Source organism: Pipistrellus kuhlii, unplaced genomic scaffold, assembly GCF_014108245.1.
Source record: "Pipistrellus kuhlii isolate mPipKuh1 unplaced genomic scaffold, mPipKuh1.p scaffold_m20_p_104, whole genome shotgun sequence".
Classification (NCBI taxonomy): domain Eukaryota; kingdom Metazoa; phylum Chordata; class Mammalia; order Chiroptera; family Vespertilionidae; genus Pipistrellus; species Pipistrellus kuhlii.
This window is the reverse complement of record NW_023425410.1, coordinates 472,762-491,563: the sequence shown is the minus strand read 5'-3', so window position 1 is coordinate 491,563 and position 18,802 is coordinate 472,762. Positions and strand designations below refer to the sequence as shown.

The 18,802-nt window shown below is 60.7% G+C and overlaps 1 protein-coding gene across 5 annotated transcripts in view; it reads right to left on the bottom strand.

The window, feature by feature from the left end:
- Positions 1-241: 241 nt before the first annotated feature.
- Positions 242-18,802, bottom strand: part of TRIM29 (tripartite motif containing 29) — a 40,456-nt gene continuing 21,895 nt past the window's right edge. For 2 of the 5 annotated variants that reach the window (XM_036430255.2, XM_036430253.2), the window contains one exon: positions 16,831-17,067. In XM_036430255.2, the coding sequence (XP_036286148.1) occupies positions 16,973-17,067 (95 nt within the window). In that variant the 3' untranslated portion in view covers positions 16,831-16,972. Of the gene's footprint in view, positions 253-11,419; positions 11,433-16,830; positions 17,068-18,802 lie in introns of those variants that run through there. The other 3 variants (XM_036430254.2, XM_036430252.2, XM_036430256.2) reach the window with 2 other exon arrangements.

The following is an 18,802-nucleotide window of genomic DNA, read 5'->3' as shown; positions in this document are numbered from 1 at the left end:
CAGAAAGTGTGAGGGCCACACCTGGCCTAAAGCAGGTGCCTGTGGCTCTGTGTTATGACTGCTGTCATTTATGTTATTACTAGAGGCCCAGTGCACCAATTCGTGCACGGGTGAGCCTGGCCGGACACCTGCCGATCAGGGCTGTCTCACCCAGTCCCAGTCGGGGCTGATTGGGGCCAGCCAGCTGTTGTGGGGGAGGAGCGTGGGAGGTAGGTTGACTGTGGGAGTGCACTGACCACCAGGGGGCAGCTTCTGTGTTGAGTGTCTGCCCCCTGGTGGTCAGTGCACATCATAGAACCAGTTCTTCAGTTGACTGGTCGTAAGAGTTGCTTAGGCTTTAATATATATAGACTAGCCAAGACTGGTTTGGCTCAATGGATAGAGCTTCGGCTTGGGGACTGAAGGGTCCCGGGTTCGATTCCAGTCAAGGGCATGTACCTTGGTTGCGGGCATATCCCCGGTAGGGGGTGTGCAAGAGGCAGCTGATTGATGACTCTCTCTCATTGATGTTTCTAACTCTCTCTCTCCCTTCCTCACTGTACAAAATCAATAAAAATATATATATTAAAAATATATATATATATATAGACTAGTGGCCTGATGCATGAAATTCATGCACATTAAAAGGGGATTAATTAGAGGAAATATTTTAATATTGCTATTTGCCCTTTCTCTATAATAGAAGTGTCAGAGATGAAAGAAAATTAGTAAAATGTATATGAAAATCTTCCTGTCAGAGTCTGGGTGCATCATAGGACCCAGAGTCAAGTCCTCACCCACATGCACCTCAAAATTGTGTGAGACCCAGACCTGCCCCCCGCCCCAATTGGGCTAGATCCAGACCTGGCTGGTCCCGCCCTTGTCAAGCCCCGCTGGGTTGGGGGCACAGCCTCAGGTCCCCCGTCAAGCCCCACCAGGTGGGGGCCTCAGCCTGAGGTTCCCTAGTCTGGTGCTGGGGGCGGGGGGAGCAGCCTGAGATCCCCCGGCCAACCACCAGGTGGGGCGCACGTTGAGGTCCCCTGTCAAGCCCCACGGGCGGAGGGGGTGCAGCCTTGGGTTCCTGCTGGTTGCTCTTAAGGCTCGTTACAGGAACTTGGCCTCCACTGTGGGCACAGCCATCTTGTGTTACGGAAACTTCCCCACCTTTGTGGTGGAGTGATGGTCAATTTGCATATTCCCTCTTTATTATATGGGATTGCTATTTCTTTGTTGTTGTTACGGTTAATCCTCACCCAGGGATATTTTCCCATTGATTTTTAGGGAGAGTGGAAGAGAGAGGAAAAGACGAAGAGAAATTGTTGTGAGAGACACATCGATTGGTTGCCTCCTGCACATGCCCCGACCAGGGCCCAGGCCGGGAGGAGTCTTTAACCGAGGCACGTGCCCTGGACTCGAATCCAACCTGGGACCCTTCAGTCCAAGGGCCTGAGCTACACTAGCCAGGGTTTATTATTATTATTCTTATTACCATTTCTACAGCGAGTGCCCAGGGAATGCCTCACTGGCCCAGCCCCCTCTGGTCTATTTCTTCTGCTGGGAAGCCTGGGGAACTGGGGCTTAATTAAGCATCTCACCTGGGGTGTGATCAGCGCTGCTGAGTCAGCTGAGGGCGGGCGGGGAGGGGGGGAATATGGGGTCCAGGGAGAGCCGGAGCAGGAGGCTCCTGGTGTTGGGGGTGGGGGGGGCACTTCCAGGCTCAGTCGGCCACTTTGTTCAACAACTGAGGACCCAGGCACAAACCTCAGCTCCTCCCCGTCCTGGGGCAGGGCTCCCCCGCGCCCACAGCTGCAGCTCCAGAGCTCCCACCACCCCTCCGAACGGGCTGCTGCAATGGCCACACCCGCGTGTTTGGTATGCGAGCCGCCAGAGGCCTGCTTTGCCCCTCCCCTGCTTGCCCACCGCAGCCAGCCTGCTCCGTGCAGTCCCCATGCTAAGAGTGGTTCTGCTTTTTAAAGGGCTCATTGTAAGAAAAAAGCAAAACTCAGATCACTAGCGTGCAGAGACGCAGGTGGCTTTAAAGCCCGAAGTGTGTATTTCCTGGTGTTTCACAGCAAGCGTGGCTGTGCCCGATAGAGGCTGCTGCCGCGCCTCGCTCTCTGCCCGGGAGGCGCAGGGTCAGAGGGAGACACTCCGCTCTTCCATGTGGGACGAAGGGTTCTGCATCCCAGTGTCTGTGTCTCTGGCAGAGGGTCCGAGTGACTCATGCTGTGCCTCCAGCAGGTGCCAGGCGGAGGCCCAGCTGGTGCTGTGGTTGGACAGGAGGATGGGGGAGCTTCCAAAAGCAGCTGAACTCTGAGCCACAGTTCTCCTCGCTGAAGTGGGATGATTTAGCTCCCGTTTCCTGAGGTGCAGGAAGAGCTACAGGAGAGACTTAAACGAGGAGCCTGTGAGTGCTCCCGGGCCCAAATGCTAGCAGCGGTTGGTGCTGTTATTCCTGCACGTTATGGGGACTCAGCTTTGCTAGTTCTACTGGATACAATTTATTTTTTTCCAGGCAGGAAGGGAGGAGAGAGAGAGAGAAACATCAATGATGAGAGAGGATCATAGATTGGTGCCTCCTGCATGCCCCCCACTGAGGATGGAGACCAGATCAGGGCCAGAATGGAACCCAGGACCCTTCAGTCTGCAGGCCAGAGCTCTATCCACTGAGCCACACCAGCTAGGGCTGCTTTAACTCATAGGATGGGGTTTCCTTAGAAGAGTTCTGTTCTCGAAAATCAAAGGAGATTCTCAAGCTGCCATCAGAGGGGCCCAGGGTGAGTGGGCTGGGATGGGGTGTCTCTGCCTGCCCCTCAGTCGTGAGGAGGATGGACTGTGGGAAGGACCTAGAACATGATGGGAAGGAAGAGACAAGGCTGGGGAAGGCGAAATCCCCGAGGCTTGATTCCCAAGCGCCCCCAGGCCAGCGCTGGAGCCGACCCGCACAGCAGGCCCAGGGTTCCCTGCGCCCCGAAGGGGAGAATCTGGCTTTCCTGCTTTCAACCGGCGGCTGTTGGCGCCAGTTTGACACCAACAGGAATCCCCTTTGTGGCGCAGTACAGGGCTGTGGGCCGCTCCCAGGGGACATCACCAGCGGACCGCCTGGTGGACAGGGCAGGCACCCTCAGAGGGGAGCCGGCTGACGTGCAGAGTCCCCGCCGCCCCTGGTCCGTGCTCATGTAAATGAGGACTCCAAACAGTTTGTTTGCTCCAAAGGGCACTGTCCTGATTGGCCAGAACAGAGCCACTCTGATTGGTTGGAGCTGCACAATTCCGATTGGATGGGGAACGCCTCAATCCTATTGGTTGAGCTAGGAGTCCAGGAAACCTTTATAAGGGCTGGCTCAGGGCAGGAACAGTGCAGGCAGGCAGGTCAGTGTAGGAGGCTGGCCCAGCGCAGGCTTGTAGCCACCAGGAGCCGTTCTTAAGGGGCTTTTTCTTTTTTTTCTTTTTTTCTTTTTCTTCTTCTCAGCGTTCACACCACCTATCCCTCCCACACCCTCCACCGTCACAGCTCTGGCCTCATCTCTTCATGCCCTTGACTGATCTTTGTTTAGCATTTCCTTTTCAGTGAATCTTCCCATGTCTATCCAGTTGGTTTTCCACAAGAACCCTATGCTGTCAGGATATGAGCTGCTCTCATCCTATATAATAAAAGGCTAATATGCAAGTTGTCCCCTTGGGAGTTCAACCACCTGGGAGTTGGACCACTTGCTAGACATGGGGGCGGTGCAGAACGAAGGGAGGCCCTGGTTGGCAGCCGGGGGAAGGAAGGCCTGTGTGTGTATGTGTCTGTGTGTGTGTGTATCTCTGTGTGTCTGTGTGTGTGTCTGTCTGTGTGTGTCTGCGTGTGTGTCTGCGTGTATGTGTCGTGTGTGTGTCTTGTGTGTGTGTGTCTGTGTGTATGTCTCTGTGTGTGTCTGTCTGTGTGTGTGTGTCTGTGTGTGTCTCTGTATGTGTGTCTCTCTGTGTGTGTCTGTGTCTCTGTGTATGTCTCTCTGTGTGTATGTCTGTGTGTGTCTGTGTGTGTCTATGTGTGTATCTCTGTATGTGTGTCTGTGTGTGTCTGTCTATGTGTGTCTCTGTGTGTGCATGTGTATATGTGTCATATGTCTGTGTGTCTTGTGTGTATGTGTCGCATGTCTCTGTGTGTGTCTTGTGTGTGTTTCTCTGTGTGTGTCTGTGTGTTTGTGTGTTTCTGTGTGTATGTCTGTGTGTATGTGTCGTGTGTCTGTGTGTGTCTGTATGTTTGTGTGTGTGTCTTGTGCGTATGTGTCATATGTCTGTGTGTGTCTTGTGTGTCTTGTGTGTTTCTCTGTGTGTGTCGTGTGTGTGTCTGTGTGTGTCTCTGTGTTTGTATGTCTGTGTGTATGTGTCGTGTGTCTTGTGTATGTCGTGTGTGTGTCTGTGTGTCTCTGTGTGTGTTTGTGTGTATTTCTGTGGGGGGGGGGCGGGTGCTGCAGATGGCAAGGCATGCAGAACTTTTTCTTTTTGTTTCTTTTTATTTTTTTATATATATTCATACCAATAGGTTACAGGACTTTTAAAAAATAAGCCTCTATTGTTGAAGGAATTACATTACATATGTCCCTTTCCCTTTTCCCCACTCACCCCTTCCAGCACCCCCCCCCCCCCGTCTGTGCCCAGGGCCATGCAGAGATGCACACAGGGTCTTCGGTTGATCACCTCCCACCCACTCCCCCTCCCCCTGTTCCCTCTGAGCCTCCGCCCTCTGCGCCATGCCCCATGGCTCCCGGTCCACTCCGTCCACGTTTATTTTGCTCCTTAGATTCCACATATGAGTGAGGTCATGTGACACGTGTCTTTCTCTGACTGACTTCACTCAGGGAGGCATGCAGGGCTGTAGGTGAAGTTCGGGTTTGTGTGATGGTCCTCAGCCTCTGGCGTGAGGGCGGCAGGGGACTAACTAACTGGTGAGCCAGGAGGGCCAAGGCTGCTTTCCTGGCTGCTGGAGCCCTTTCCTCGTCCTGCCCCCTGCCGCTCGGTCCTGGGGCGAACTTGGCGGAGGGAGAAACTAGGTGCTGGGAATCTAGGTGCCTGGAGGCGTGGGGACATGGCTGAGGCCACAGGCACGGTGCTGTGTCTCTGTGTGTGGTTTTGGCGTTTTCTTCAGGAGGGTCCCGTTGGGCACTCCTTTGGGGAGGCCAGGCCGCTCCGTGTTCAGCACCACGGACAGGGCCAGGGGCCAGGGTCGCACCAGCAGGAGGGCTCTGCTTGCTTTTAGGCGCCCCCTCCTGGCCTGCATGCACCCACCTCTGGCCCAAGCTGGTGGGTGGGCTGGGCTCGCATGCCCGGCCTCTAGGGAGAGGCCTAGGGCTGGCCAGCCGGCCCCGGGCTCGGGCTGAGCTGCTCCGTCCGGGAGGAGGAGGGCTTGCTGCCAGCACTGGGGTGGTCACATCCCGCCCGGTGACGGCTCAGCGCTGTGTGCCCGGGCACAGATGGCAGCTGGCAGAGTGACTGGTACAAGATAGGTGCCTTTAAAAAAATGATTTCAGAGAGGAAGAGAGAGATAGAAACTTCCATGATGAGAATAATTGGTCACCTGCCTCCTGCACACCCCCCACTGGAGAGCAAGCCCACAACCTGGGCCTGTGCCCTGACCAGAATCGAACGGTGACCTCCTGGTTCCCAGGTCCCGATGGAACTCTGAGGAGGGCCAGAGGGGGAGGCGGAGAGGACTGGTGAGCCTCTGTGGGAGGCGGCTTCCCCTTCCCGCCCTGTTCCCGCTCCCCCCCCCCCCCCCCCCCCCCCCCCCCCCTCGCTGCAGGGACAGGCACACACCTTCCTCCTGCTGCTTTCTCACCTCCATTCCGCCCATTCGTGCGTTTCAAAGGCCACCACCTCACCCGTCCTGACACTTACCTCACGGGCCACGCGCTCTGCTCTCTCCTGCACACCCAGCCCCCCCCCCCCATTCTCCACCCCTCACCGCTCCCCCCTCACACCCACAAGGATTTTACATATATTTGCCTTGGGCCTATAATGGGATGTCATCGTTTAAAAAGTTAAACAAATGACTAATGTATATTATGTGATCCAACAGCATTATGTTAGCATGTTTACAAATATTTCATGTTTACAAATATTTGAGATGGGCTCAAAACACACATGGAGTTCATTCTTCTTTTCAGAGCTCCCTGTGTGTTTTGAGCCCATCTCCTCCCACAGGGGGCGGCGGTGCCCAGCGGCCCCTGGGGGGGACGCGGCTCATTAAGGGCGTCTGGTGCTGCCCACGTCGCTGGGTGCTCGCGGCGCACCGCCGGCCTCCTCCCTCTCCGTGTCAGCGGGCGGAGCGGAGGGTCTGAGAGCGGAGCGCGGGCCTGCCCCCAGCCCTCCCTGCTCCGTGAAACGCAGGCTCGTCCCAGCTTCCCCGCAGGAGCACAGAGGCTCCACAAATAGAAGGCGCTGTTTCCTTTGTAAGAGCCCGCATGACACTCTGCATCACCTTTCCCTCCTCTCACGCCCCAGATGAGAAGCTCTCATTTTCTAAAATATATTTTTATTGATTGCAGAGAGGAAGGAAGAGGGAGAGAGAGGACGTCAGTGATGAGAGAAGCATGGACCGGCTGCCTCCTGCACTCTCACACTGGGGATCGAGCCTGAAACCGGGCACGTGCCCTGACTGGAATTGAACCCGGGACCCTTCAGTCCGCAGGCCACTGCTCCATCCACTGAGCCACACGGGCTGGGCAAGCAGCTCTCATTTTAATGGGACTGTCTACTCACTGGCTTCGGTGCCTCACGTGGCGCAAGGCCCTCCCTCCCCGGAGGCGGCCAGGGCCCGTGAGCTCCCGCCGGCTGGGGCGGCGGGGTCTGCGAGAGGGGGCGGGCCGAGGGATGCCGCGGGCACTGCAGTGGAAGCAGGCAGCGGAGGCACACACGGCGTCGCTGTGGGCACGACAGACACGCGTGGCCGCGTGGCCCAGCAGTGGAGGTCACAGTTCCATTCCGGACAGGGCACACGTCTGGGCTGTGGGCTCGATCCCAGGGGGGATGTGCAGGAGGCAGCCGGTCGAAGGTTCTCTCTCACTGGTGATTCTCTCTCTCGTTCTCTCCCTTCTTCTTTGAAAATGGGGCTCCCCTATCCCCCCTCCCCTCTCCCCTCTCCCCATCCCCCTCTACCCGCTCCCCTCTCCCCTCTCCCTGCTCCACTCTGCCCTCTCCCCTCTCCCCGTCCCTCTCCCCTCTCCCGCAGGCCAGGCTGAGCCCACCCGCTGCCCGGTGCAGTGGGTCCCCGCCTGCCTCTGGCTGCCTGCAGGTACCCTGTCCTCTCACCCAGAGGGCGGGACCCACACCAAGGGTGGGGCCTATAGCATCCCCAGGGGCACACATGGCCCTGTGGTGCCCAGGGTGTGGGCATTGCTGCATCGGTCACGCTTGTCACTCTTGAGAAGGCTGAGCTGGGAGTGCGGTCCCCTTTCTTGCTGCTGCTGCTGCTCAGCCTGGAAGACCCTGTCCCGGAGCAGAAGGGAGAGCCACGGAGGAGATGACTTATGTAGGGAGAAGTCCCCGCCTCTGGTCCCTGGTGGGTCTGTCCTTAAGCAAATGTGGACTCCCAATTCTCTAAGTTTGATTGGTCCAAAGCCACTGTCCTGATTGGTTAGGTTAGAGCTGTTCTGCTTGGCCAGAGCCGTGCAGCCTGATTGGATAAGGAAAGCCTCGGTCCTATTGGTGGAAATCAGGTTCCGGGAGCGGCTTTGGCAGGACGGCTGGGAGGGCGGGAAGCCGGGGCAGGCCCTGTGCAGTGTGGCTGGGGCGGGAGCCCTTGTGGAGATGGGACCAGGCTCCGGGTTTGAGGTTTGGGTGTGGCTGGCCTCCAGGAGCTCTTAATGCGCGCTTTAGAGACATCCTTACCGACGTTAGCGAGGACGGGAGGAGCAGAGGGGCAGGAGGGGGAGGCGCGTGGCTTGGCGCTCCTGCAGCCCTGAGCGGTGGAACCCTCACGGGGACAAGGCTGCCAGAGTGTGGCTGGCACCCCCCAGCGCAGCAGCGCCCCTCCGCACCCCACGCCGGCCAGGGCCTCTGTGTCCACAGTCCGGGCGCTGCTGTGCCCAGCCCCTGCCTGGCTCTCGGGCTGCAGCCAGGGAGCCCATGGCTTCCACCCCTTTGCCTCTCAAAAGGAAGGCCTTTCTGGGGGAGAAACCTCTCTTTCCAGGTGTGCTCTCCAGCCTCCAAGCAACCCAGCCGCTGGGGGGGGGGGGGGCTGCTGGGGGCGGGGCTGGCTGCACAGAGGCTAGCAGGAGGGAGGGCCACCTGCCTTCTCTCCGAACAAGAGCAGTGAGCTGAGCAGGGAGCTGGGTGAAGGGGAGCGGGAACTGGGGAGTGGGGACAGGGGAGAGGAAAGCGGGGAGAGCGGAGAGAGGAGAGGGGAGTGGGGAGAGGAGAGAGAGGACAGGGGAGCGGGGAGAGGAGAGACGGAGAGGGAGCAGGGGAGTGGGGAGCGGGGAGAGGAGAGAGGAGAGCGGGGAGAGCGGGGGAGAGAGGAGAGGGGAGAGGGGGAGAGCGAGGAGAGGAGGAGGGGAGGGGATCGGGGAGGGGGAGGGGGGGAGAGAGGACAGGGGAGTGGGGAGCGGGGAGAGGGGGAGGGGAGAGGACAGGGGAGTGGGGAAGAGGGGCGACGAGGGGCGGACAGGGAAGAGGGGCGTGGGGAGCGGGGAGGGCGAGAGGAGACCGGGGAGAGGATGAGGGGCGCGGGGGGGAGAGGGGAGCGGGGAAGGGAGGAGGGGGAAGGAGAGAGGCGAGGGGCGAGGGGGAGTGGGGAGCGCGGTGAGAGGAGAGAGGCAGAGCGGGGACGAGGAGAGGCGGGAGAGAGGAGAGGGGAGCAGGGAGAGGGGAGCGGGGAGAGGAGAGAGAGGAGAGGGGAGAGGGGGAGGGGGCGAGGAGAGGGGAGGAGGGGAGAGGGGGAGCGGGGGAGAGGGAGAGGGAGGGGGAGAGGGAGAAGGGAGAGGGTGAGTGGGGAGCGGCGAGCGGAGGAGCTGGGAGAGGGGGAGGGAGAGTGAGAGTGGGGTCGGGGGGAGAAGGGAGGCGAGCAAGGAGCTGGGAGAGGGGAGAGGGATGGGAAGAGGGGAGATGGGTGGGGAGAGGGCAGAGTTGAGCAGGGAGAGGGGAGAGGGGAGCGGGCAGAGGGGGATGGGGGGAGGGGAGAGGGGAGAAGGGAGAGGGGAGCTCCAACCCTGCCCCAGCCCCTGCCCCTGCCCAAGCCCTGCCCTGCTCCTGTCCTGTCCCAGCTCTACCCCTGCCCTGCCCTGCCCCATCCCTGCCCCTGCCTTGCCCCAGCCCTGCCCTGCCCCAGCCCTGCTGCAGCGCATGCCCCAGTCCTGCCCTGCCCCTTCCCCAGCCCCTGTCCCATCCCCTGCCCCTGCCCTGCCCCTACCCCTGCCCCAGCCCTGCCCCTACCCCTGCCCATGCCCTGCCCTGCCCCAGCCCCTGCCCCTGCCCTGCCCTGCCCCAGCCCTGCCCCTACCCCTGCCCCACCCTGCCCATGCCCTGCACCATCTCCTACCCCTGCCTTGCCCCAGCCCTTCCCTGCCCCAGCCCTGCCCTGCCCCAGCCCCTGCCCCAGCCCCAGCCCTGCCCCAGCCCCTGCCCCAGCCCGGCCCTGCCCCATCCCCTGCCCCAGTCCCAGCCCTGCCCTGCCCCAGCCCTGCCCTGCCCCAACCCTGCCCTGCCCCAGCCCCTGCCCCTGCCCTGCCCCTGCCCCAACCCTGCCCTGCCCCAGCCCCTGCCCCTGCCCCAGCCCCTGCCCTGCCCCAGCCCCTGCCCTGCCCTGCCCTGCCCCAGCCTCTGCCCCAGCCCTGCCTCAGCCCTGCCCCAGCCCCTGCCCCTGCCCTGCCCCTGCCCCAGCCCCTGCCCCTGCCCCTCAGCCCCGCACTGGGCTCCCAGGCACGTGGAGCTCCCGGCCAGCCCTGAGGACCACGTGGATGCTTCTCCCTTGCGCCCGGCTGTGCTGGGCCCCAGCCTCCTCTCCTGGTGGTGAACTGGGAGGCTTGTGTGTGTGTGTGGGGGGGGGGCGGGTGTTTGCCTGTGGGACCGCCTTGTCTGATGGCTGTGCCACTGGCTTCTGTAATGAGGACTCATCCTTACATCCATCTCCCAGGACCCCTGCAAGCTCCGCCCAGACTCAGAGCAACTCAGAGCACCGGGCTGGTGCAGGCCCACGCTGGGCTCAGACAGCCCTGCCCCCAGCGGGAGACCCCCACCCACTGGCTGAGGCCTGGCCTGGGATCTGAGCTTCCAGACCCCCGCCCAGGGCTCCCTCAGCCCCTGTGCACCCTCCCTCTCCCCACACCCCCTGTCAGCAGGCAGGAGTGTGCCAGCCTGACAGCTCCTTCAGCCACAGGCGGCAGCAGTGAGCGTGGCTCTGGCCTTTGGCCTCAGGAGAGGTGTGGACAGGGAGGTGGCGGATGGGTGCAGCACAGGGGCAGTGGCAGGGGTCTGGGCATCTTCCTCGGAGGGGCCCTGTGATGGGCGGGCGGGGGAAGGGTGCGGGGCAGGGCGATGCTTGGCTGTTGGCCGTTTCAGACCCCAGCAGCAGGGCGGGTTTCGGTGGGTCTGAGCAGGCGCGCCGAGGGACCAGTCTGTGTCCTGGAGACCAACCTGGGACGGGGCCTGATCTGGAGGAAGAAGGAAGTGGAAGGATCTCGAGCAAAATCACCCGATTACCTGGGAGGGAGGGCCCCAAGTTCAGTGGCAAGTGTCCTCACAAGGACACGCCCAGGAGAGACCCGGGGAAGGAGGCGGAGCGGGGGTTCCTGGCTCTGAGTCCGGGAGAGCTCCGAGTCTGAGGGAAATGAGGCATTTTGGGGGAGACTAGCAGCCTGACTGTGTATTCCTAATGCACCTCCTGCTCGCCTGTAGTCTGGTCACTGCCTTTAGCGATCTGCGCTTGCCAGGCTGCTGCCTCAGCGCCCCCGTTTGCAGAGGCCTGAGCCGCGCCGGACGCAGCCCGGGCGATGGTCAGCCGGCGGGCCTGGCCTTCAGGCGTGGCCTCACGGCCACCCAGCGCGGCTTTTTGCAGCCCGCCGGGTCCGGAGCCCGGCCTTGTTTGGGGACAAAGCAGCCAGCCTCCCCGGGCGGCTGGCGGAGCCGGCAGTGCGCCTGGAAATGAGGGTGTCTGTCTCCGGTGCTCCGGGTGTTTCCAGTCCAGGAGCAGGGCCCCACACACAGGAGCTCGGGAGGCTCCTGCTGGAGCCTGGGGGCGAGGTCCGGCTGGCGCCTGACTGGGTGTCTGGTCCCGGGACTGTGAGGACGCCTTTCGGTCACGAGCTCCTAGTGTGCGCACTGTGAGTGGCTGGGACATGAACACAATCATCTTTCTAAAGAAATCGGAATTACACCGAGCGGGGGCAGGACCTCCAAGGGGCCTTGCTCAGGGTGTGAGTGTGAAGTGTGGACCGGAGGGGCCACATGCGGACCTGACAGCTCAGGGCGGCCTGCATGGCGGTCTTGCTGACTCAGACCTAAAGTCACCACAAGGATGGTGTGAAATGAAACCTTAACTAAAGCAGTGATGGTGCAGTCACCTCCTAGGCCGGTATCTTCCCTGACAAGGCCAGCCTTTACCTTCCCGGAGCCCGTCAGTCTTTCGGCATCAGTGATAACACACCGTGGAAGTGTCTGGTAGCTTGTCACTTCCCTTTTCCCGGAGCCCCTGGGCACAGCCTGACGTGCTGGGCGCCAGGACAGAGACCACGAAGTCCTTCATTACCGTGTTAATTGTCCCTGCACCCACCTGAGGACGTGTCCATCATTTTACTTTTTACCCAGTCCCAGGGTTTCCCGCTTTGCTTTCTCCCGCCTCTCCAGTCTATCACCAGTGGATTTCATGTCCCCACCCGTGCCCCTCCTCTGATGGCCAGGTATGAACACAGGTGGACCCGCCATTCTCCAGAATGTGCAGTTAAAAACACATGCGGAAACCAGAGGGAAATAAACAGTTTGTTTTGATAACAGGCTCAAATAAACTCACAAAATTCTTTACAGTTTCAATGTTTTTAAATTAACTACAGAAACCTGAGACCAGGGACTCTGTGTTTCTTCCTTGGGTTTCTGTTCTGAGATGAGCCTGCTTTATTTATTTTTATTTTTTAAAATGTATTTATTGACTTTATTGGGGTGACATTGGTTAATAAATTATACAGGTTTCAGCTGTACAACCCTATAATCTGTATGTCCTGTGCTCACGGATTTATTTTTGACAAATGTATTTGCATGATGAATTACATTGGGGTTGGAATTCTGACATTAAATCAAAGTTAATTTTTGGCTTCTGTTCAGGACACCATGCATCATCATCTCCAAGGCAAAGATATGGACTGAGATCACCAAACTAGGCTAATAAGGATGATTAAACTTTTGAATTCTAAGTTTCTGGAGGAATAACAACCAGTTATCATTTACATGTTTGCATGCCCTAGGGTTTGCAAGTTTTTTGGAAGCTGCTATTACATATAAATAACAGCAAGCGTTGTTTAAAGCTGCAGTGAGGCCTGGGGCATATGCTACTCTCTTTCCTGGTGCTCACTCTGCGAGTGTGGTTGGAGTTTGGGCTCTGGGTCCGAGGCCAGCAGAGGTGGGGTGGGTGGCATGCCACAGGGGCTGTGCATTTGTAACCAGACCGCCAGGGGTCCGGGCCGCCTGTCACCACCTGCGCCAGTCCGGCAGAGACGGTGAAGCCCAGGAGCGTGTGCTCCAATCCTCCGCAGTGTGGGAGAGCAGCGGGTCAACCCCCCCACACATCTGCTCTCCCCCTCCCCCCCAGCCAGCTGCCATATTGGGAAGAAGGACGAAGATTACAGGGGAAGGAGGCAAAGGGTGTGCCAAATGGGCAGTTCACAGGTACTGGGAGCTGGATTTGCAAAGGCCTGTGGGTGAGCAAAGGCCTGTGGGTGAGCAAAGGCCTGTGGGTGAGCAAAGGCCTGTGGGTGAGCAAAGGCCTGTGGGTAAACAAAGGCCTGTGGGTGAGCAAAGGCCTGTGGGTGAGCAAAGGCCTGTGGGTGAGCCGGGCTGGGCCTCCAGAGGGCCGGGACTCTGGCTCGGCAGCAAGGCTGCTGACCTCTCCATGCTCCCAGGAGCTCCCGGAGGGAGGGGGCTGCATTCCAGGTGAGCGCCCAGGTCCCCCTGCAGCGCCCACCAGGTGAGCCTGCGCCTTCTGTGCTCAGAGCAAAGCAGTCTGGCCACAGACAGGACTCCCGTCCGCAGTCAGAGCCGCCCCACATTCTGTCTCTGCTCGTCAAAGGGTCCCCAGAAAATCAGGATCCAACGGACAGGTGCCCGCTCAGCAGTCTGTCTCGGACGATGGAACCAGAGGCCTGGCCTTCCTCGGGGCGGGGCACAGAGCTGGAGGGAACCCTCAGGACTCGCCAGCTCACTGTTGCCAGCAGCCCGACGTGGCAGCGAGCACTCAGGAAACGTGGTTCCCGCACAGCAGGCGGAAGGGATGGAAGGAACCCCCAGATGAGGGGGTCGTCATCATGCAGGACTTCTCCTCACCCCACTTCCCATGGATTTGCCTCTGAGCCTGGCCAGCAGGGCTCAGTAGCTGAGCATCGACCTCTGAACCAGGAGGTCACAGTTCGATTCCATCAGACCGAGCCCGGTTTGCGGGCTCCATCCCCTGCAGGAGGCAGCGGGTCAGTGATTCCCTCCCCGTCTCCCTTCCTCTCTGAAACCAATACAAGTAGATTTTTAACATTTGCCTCTGGGATGTGCCACGTTCTCTGCCGAGAAGGAAATGTGTTTCCGTGGCAGCACCAGGGAGCAGACTGGCCTTGCTGGGCAGGTTCTTCCTCAAAATTCTGTCTGGACAGTGAAGCCCCAGCACCCAGCACCCAGCACCCGCTGCCTCCTCCTGGGAGCACCCACAGGCCGGGCAGTGCCAGACCTCTTCCAGGCCTGGTGGCTGGGCTCCCCACTGTGCCAGCTGAGCAGTGTGCCCACAGCCAGGCCCTGCCCGGCGGCTGGCAGGTACGTGACCAGCTGACGGTGCCATTGCTCCTTGGCTGCTGCTCTGGGGGGAAAAGCTGGCTGAGAAGAGGTGAAAGCTGTTGGTAAAATGTAAAGTCTGGGCTCTCGGTCCCAACTCAGCAAAGATAATCCTGACTTGGCTTGGCTTCTGCCTGTGTGTGTGTGTGTTCACTGCTCCGTCACACATTTTTAACTGTCATCAGATGAAGATGAAGCCCGGCCAGAGGCTCATTGTGAAAGAAAGCAGGCGGGGACCAGCTAGGATCGTAAGAAGCATAGGCCTGCCTGAGCCCGGTCTTGCTCTGATGGGAGAGCCGACGCTAACCGTGGAGCTGCGGTTGTCCCGGAGACGCACACCCCGTGGCAGGAACCGGAAGCAGCAGCTCTTGGAAGACCCAGCCCTTTGCTATCACTGACCCTTGGGGGGACATGTGTGTGCAATTCACCCTCCTTCCCCTGTAACCTCCGTCCTTCTACCCCATGGAGCAGCGGCTTATGGGAGGGGGACAGAGTTCTGTGGGTGCCCCTGCTCTCCCACACTGCGAGGATTGGAGCACACGCTCCTGTGCTTCACCGTCTCTGCCGGCCTGGCGCAGGCGGTGACAGGCACAGACTGCCGGCCAAGCGCAGAGGTTAAACACCGCGTGGCCCAGGTGGACAGGCTGTCGCTGCTGCTGGTGCTGACTGAGCCTCCGAGATGACGTCGTGTCTCAGCGGGGAGTGTTCCCACGCCCGGCATCACAGTGTGTGGTCTCTTCCAAGATCCTTCCAGACTGTTACCCTCCTGCAGGCTGAGCCGCCCCTTTGGGCTCTGACTCGGGCCATCCAGCTCCTAACGCCGCTCCCGGTGAGATGCCCTGGCGGGCGTCACCCTCTCCCGCCACCTTCCCGAGTGGCGGACGCCTGCCACGTCCCTGCACACCCTAAGGAGGCAGGACCAGCAGCCCCGATGCCACGCAGGCGCGGGGTGGGCGGGCCTGGATACCCAGGCCCAGCGTGTGGGAGTGGATGTGGTGGGAGTCTGTCCGGAGGAATCTCCAAAGGGCCGGGCCTCTGGGGCCCTGGCCGAAGGCGGCAGCCCCTGCCTTGACTTTTCCAATCAAATCTGAGCACCCCCCATTTTACTATCGATAGATTCTTTAGATTTCAGAGTGTCCTTGCTGAAAGGGCGCACGTGTCTTCTCAAGGTGCTGCCTGCTGAGTGTCGAGTTTCCGTTCCCGCTGCTGCTACAACAAAGCCAGAGGCGGCAGCGGGCGGCTCCGTTTCCGTAGCTGCGGCCCCTTAGCCCTGTCACAGACTGTGTCCGTCCTCACCCACATCCCTCAGGGTCTGTCAGCCTGGCGCAGAGCAGGGCTGGATGGGCCCGAGCCCTGGCTGTCTGAAGGCAGGGGAGGCAGTGGCTGGGCAGGGGGACCTGGGGATTTGGGGCTCCCATCCATCTGGCCGTCACCCCATCCTGACCAGGGTGCCCCAGCCTGGGACCATGCTCAGTTTCCCAGTCCCTTCCTACCACCCTCACTGTAATCTATTCGAGCCGGGAGGGGCCATGGCACAGGGCAGCATGGTCAGGACTTGCTGGGCCTGAGGAAGCAGGATGGCAGTGCGCCTGCTTCTCCGTGCCTCCCGATTGGGGGAGGTGCCCCTCGCCCCGCCTCCCCTCCCCCAATCGCTGTATGGTGTATGGCCACAACCCAGCATGGATGGAGCCGGTAGGGATGAAGGGGGATCGGTGCTTGTGTAAGGGGAGGGTCCCGCCGACATGGCTGTTTCATCTTCTCACCTCTCGGCCTTCACCCTCCTGGTGAGGCCCTGGCCCTGGACAGGCAGGGACCAGCTCCCCACGGCAGGCAGCCCGGGGAACTCAGGCAGACCTGGGGCCCCGTGCACTCCCCTCCTCTGGGCTGGAGGGCTCCGGGAACGTCTCTGAGAAGCCCGCATGGAGGCCAGGAGCGAGGCTGCACCCTCAGGGCCACAGGGGGCACCGCTCAGGGACCGCAGCCCACCCCACGGCCCAGGGGAGGCTGGAGGGCAAAGCACCAGCCCCTGTGCCCGCTCCTTCCCGGGGCCGCGGGGCCCCACAGGGACAGGTCCCCCACCTTCCTCTGCCGTCCTCTCGGATGAGGGGCACGCTTGTTCAACACGGAGGAAGGAGCCATCAGTGGTTTATTGAGGGGCGGCCGGAGCTGAACGTCTGCCCGCCCTCCTCCTGCAAGTGGCCCAGCCTCCGGCCGAGGAGGGCAGGAGGGCAGGGAGAAGAATGACCCTGCTTGCTGCTGGGTTTGGTCTCTCTCCAGGCCAGGGGCAGCAGGAGGGGGAGGGGCAGGGAGGCATGGGGAGGTGGGAAGGGCTTGTGGCAGCCAGCGGGCAGCGAAGAGGCACCTCATGAGTAGCATGGCCCAGCACAGGCTCGGGCGCTCGCTGCCCGTGGCCAGGGCCTGGGTTACAGGACCGAGGGCCCGCAGGTAAGTGATGGTCCCACAGGGCAGCTGGGCTGGGGCCCCTCTGGCCAGGGAGCAGCTTATCTCGGAGAGATGGGCTGGAGTTCCGCCGCCAGGAGAGCCACCCGCCGCCCTGAGGGATTGCACATCCAAAGGGTGTGGGGAGCCCCAGGTGGTGCCCCCTCTGTCGGGGCCACAGCTGAAGGTCTGCCAGGCTGGGCATGGGCAGGCGGCCACGCGGGTGGGAGGTGAGCGGCTGGGCCAGGGGCCACGGCTCACTGCATGGGGCCTGGGCGAGGAGGCAGGCTGGCACCATGTGGCACCATCGCTAGTCCCACTGAGCAGCAAAGGGGGCGGGGAGAGGCCCACTGCTCTCCCACCCCGCGAAGCTCGCTTCTGAGCGCAGGGAGCCGTGGCCAGCAGAAGCCCGACGTGGGAGAGCGGCCGGGCGGAGGGTGCCAATGGGGAAGGTGGGGCGGCCAGGACGGCGATGGGGCAGGCAGAGGGCTGGGACGGCGGTCAGCACGGGCCTTCCTGCAGCCCCGAGGACAGTAGCAAGAGCAGCGGGTCAGCGGGAGGGGGTGCCTCGTCCCTCCGGGGTCACGGGGCCTCGCTGGAGCCAATCCCGTTGCCTTTGTTCACGTAGAACGGCCGGTGGTGAGACTGCGGGACAAGAGCAGTGAGTGGCGCAGATGGCGGGGATCCCCCGACCCCCGGGAAGCAGCAGTGGTCTGAACCCCAACAATTCTACCAGCTGGAGCCTATCCTGTGATCAGGACTGGCCCCCTGCCAGAGTCCCAGGTTCACATCCTAATTAGAGTCCATTTCCCGCCATTGGTTGGTGAGCTTGCACCTCAGCCCCTCATCCAGTCCCTCCGTGGCCCGGGCCTCCCAGCTCTGGCTCCGCGGCTCTGCTCATGAGCCACAGCACGCTCACTCTGGGGCTGCACCGCCACCCATCCCTGGCTCCTGCTCGCACACCCCTTTCCGACGGGCAGACCGAGGTGCAGAGGCGAAGCTCCTCAGCTGGTAAGTAGAGGAGCCGGAGCGCCAGGCCCAGCAGCTGGGTCCGGCCCATCCCCATCCCACCATTTCTCCAAACCACTCTGAGTCTGAGGGCTCAGAGGCAGTGGAGAGGCTGCGCACAGGGACCACGCCTGGCTCAGCCCCTCCCGCCTGGCTTCTCCTTGGGGTCAGGAAGCCTCAGGACAGAGCCAGGGCCAGCTCCGCCCCCCTGCGCGAACGCGAATGCAGCAGTGGCTTCACAGAATCAGCGCTCCTGCTTCCCGGGCCCTGGCGAGCCCTGTGGCCTCGTCCCTGAGCTGGTCAGAGCGAGCCCAGCAGCACCCGGACCCTGACCCAGGAGACGCCAGGCGCCTCCAGCCTGGCCTCGGCCTTGCCAGCGTAGACCCTGTATTTCCTGGGACTCCTGGCTGGGCCCAGTCAGCTCATGCCTCAGGGACCCGCCTGTGAGCACGGGAAGAGATGGAGGCCAGGGAGGGAACGGCAGGCGAGGCACACAGCCCTGAGCAGCAGCGTCCGGACCAGGTCTCCGACCTTCAACGGCAAAGCAAACGGCCTGGCCATGGCTGCACCTCGCTTTCAGGGAGGCGGGTCGGTAAGATGGTCAGTGTGAGAAGTATTTGGGGGCCAGCAATCTGAATCCGTGCAGCAAGCCCAGTGCATGTTCCTGATAACCTATCATTAACTCACTGCCTCTTTCCCAGAAACTGGTCTTGCAAGACCTTTCACCTAAATACAGAGGCATAAACGATGAGCAGTGCACAGCCTTGGGGGGTGGTATTAGCCCTGGCACCAGGCCAGACCCTTAGATATGGTCTTAAGACCCCCAACACCTGGGCCCCTTTTTGAAAAGCTCTAAAGGACCAGAAGCATTACCCATGTCTGTGGGATAAAGACACTGGAAAGATATAAAAGAGAAGCTCCTGATATTGCTTTAATCAGACTTGGGAAGTTATTCTGCTGAGTCTGCCGGTGTAATAAACTGTGTAACTCCTTTTCTCTAAAGCATGGCTTAGGCCGAAACCAGTTTGGCTCAGTGGATAGAGCGTCAGCCTGCAGACTCCAGGGTCCCGGGTTCGATTCCGGTCAAGGGCATGTACCTGAGTTGCGGGCATGTCCCCAGTAGGGGGTGTGCAAGAGGCAGCTGATGGATGTTACTCTCTCATCCATGTTTCTGGCTTTCTATCCCTCTCCCTTCCTCTCTGTAAAAAATCAATAAAATATATTTAAAAAAAAAAAAAAAGCGTGGCTTGGTTTTCTCCCGTCTTCTGCAACAAGTGAGCAGTGCTGTCCTTTAGGCCCCAGCGGTGGGCGGGCAGAGACAGAGCCCAGAGCCCAGGGCACCTGAGCAGGGGATGCCCCCCACACCCTTGTC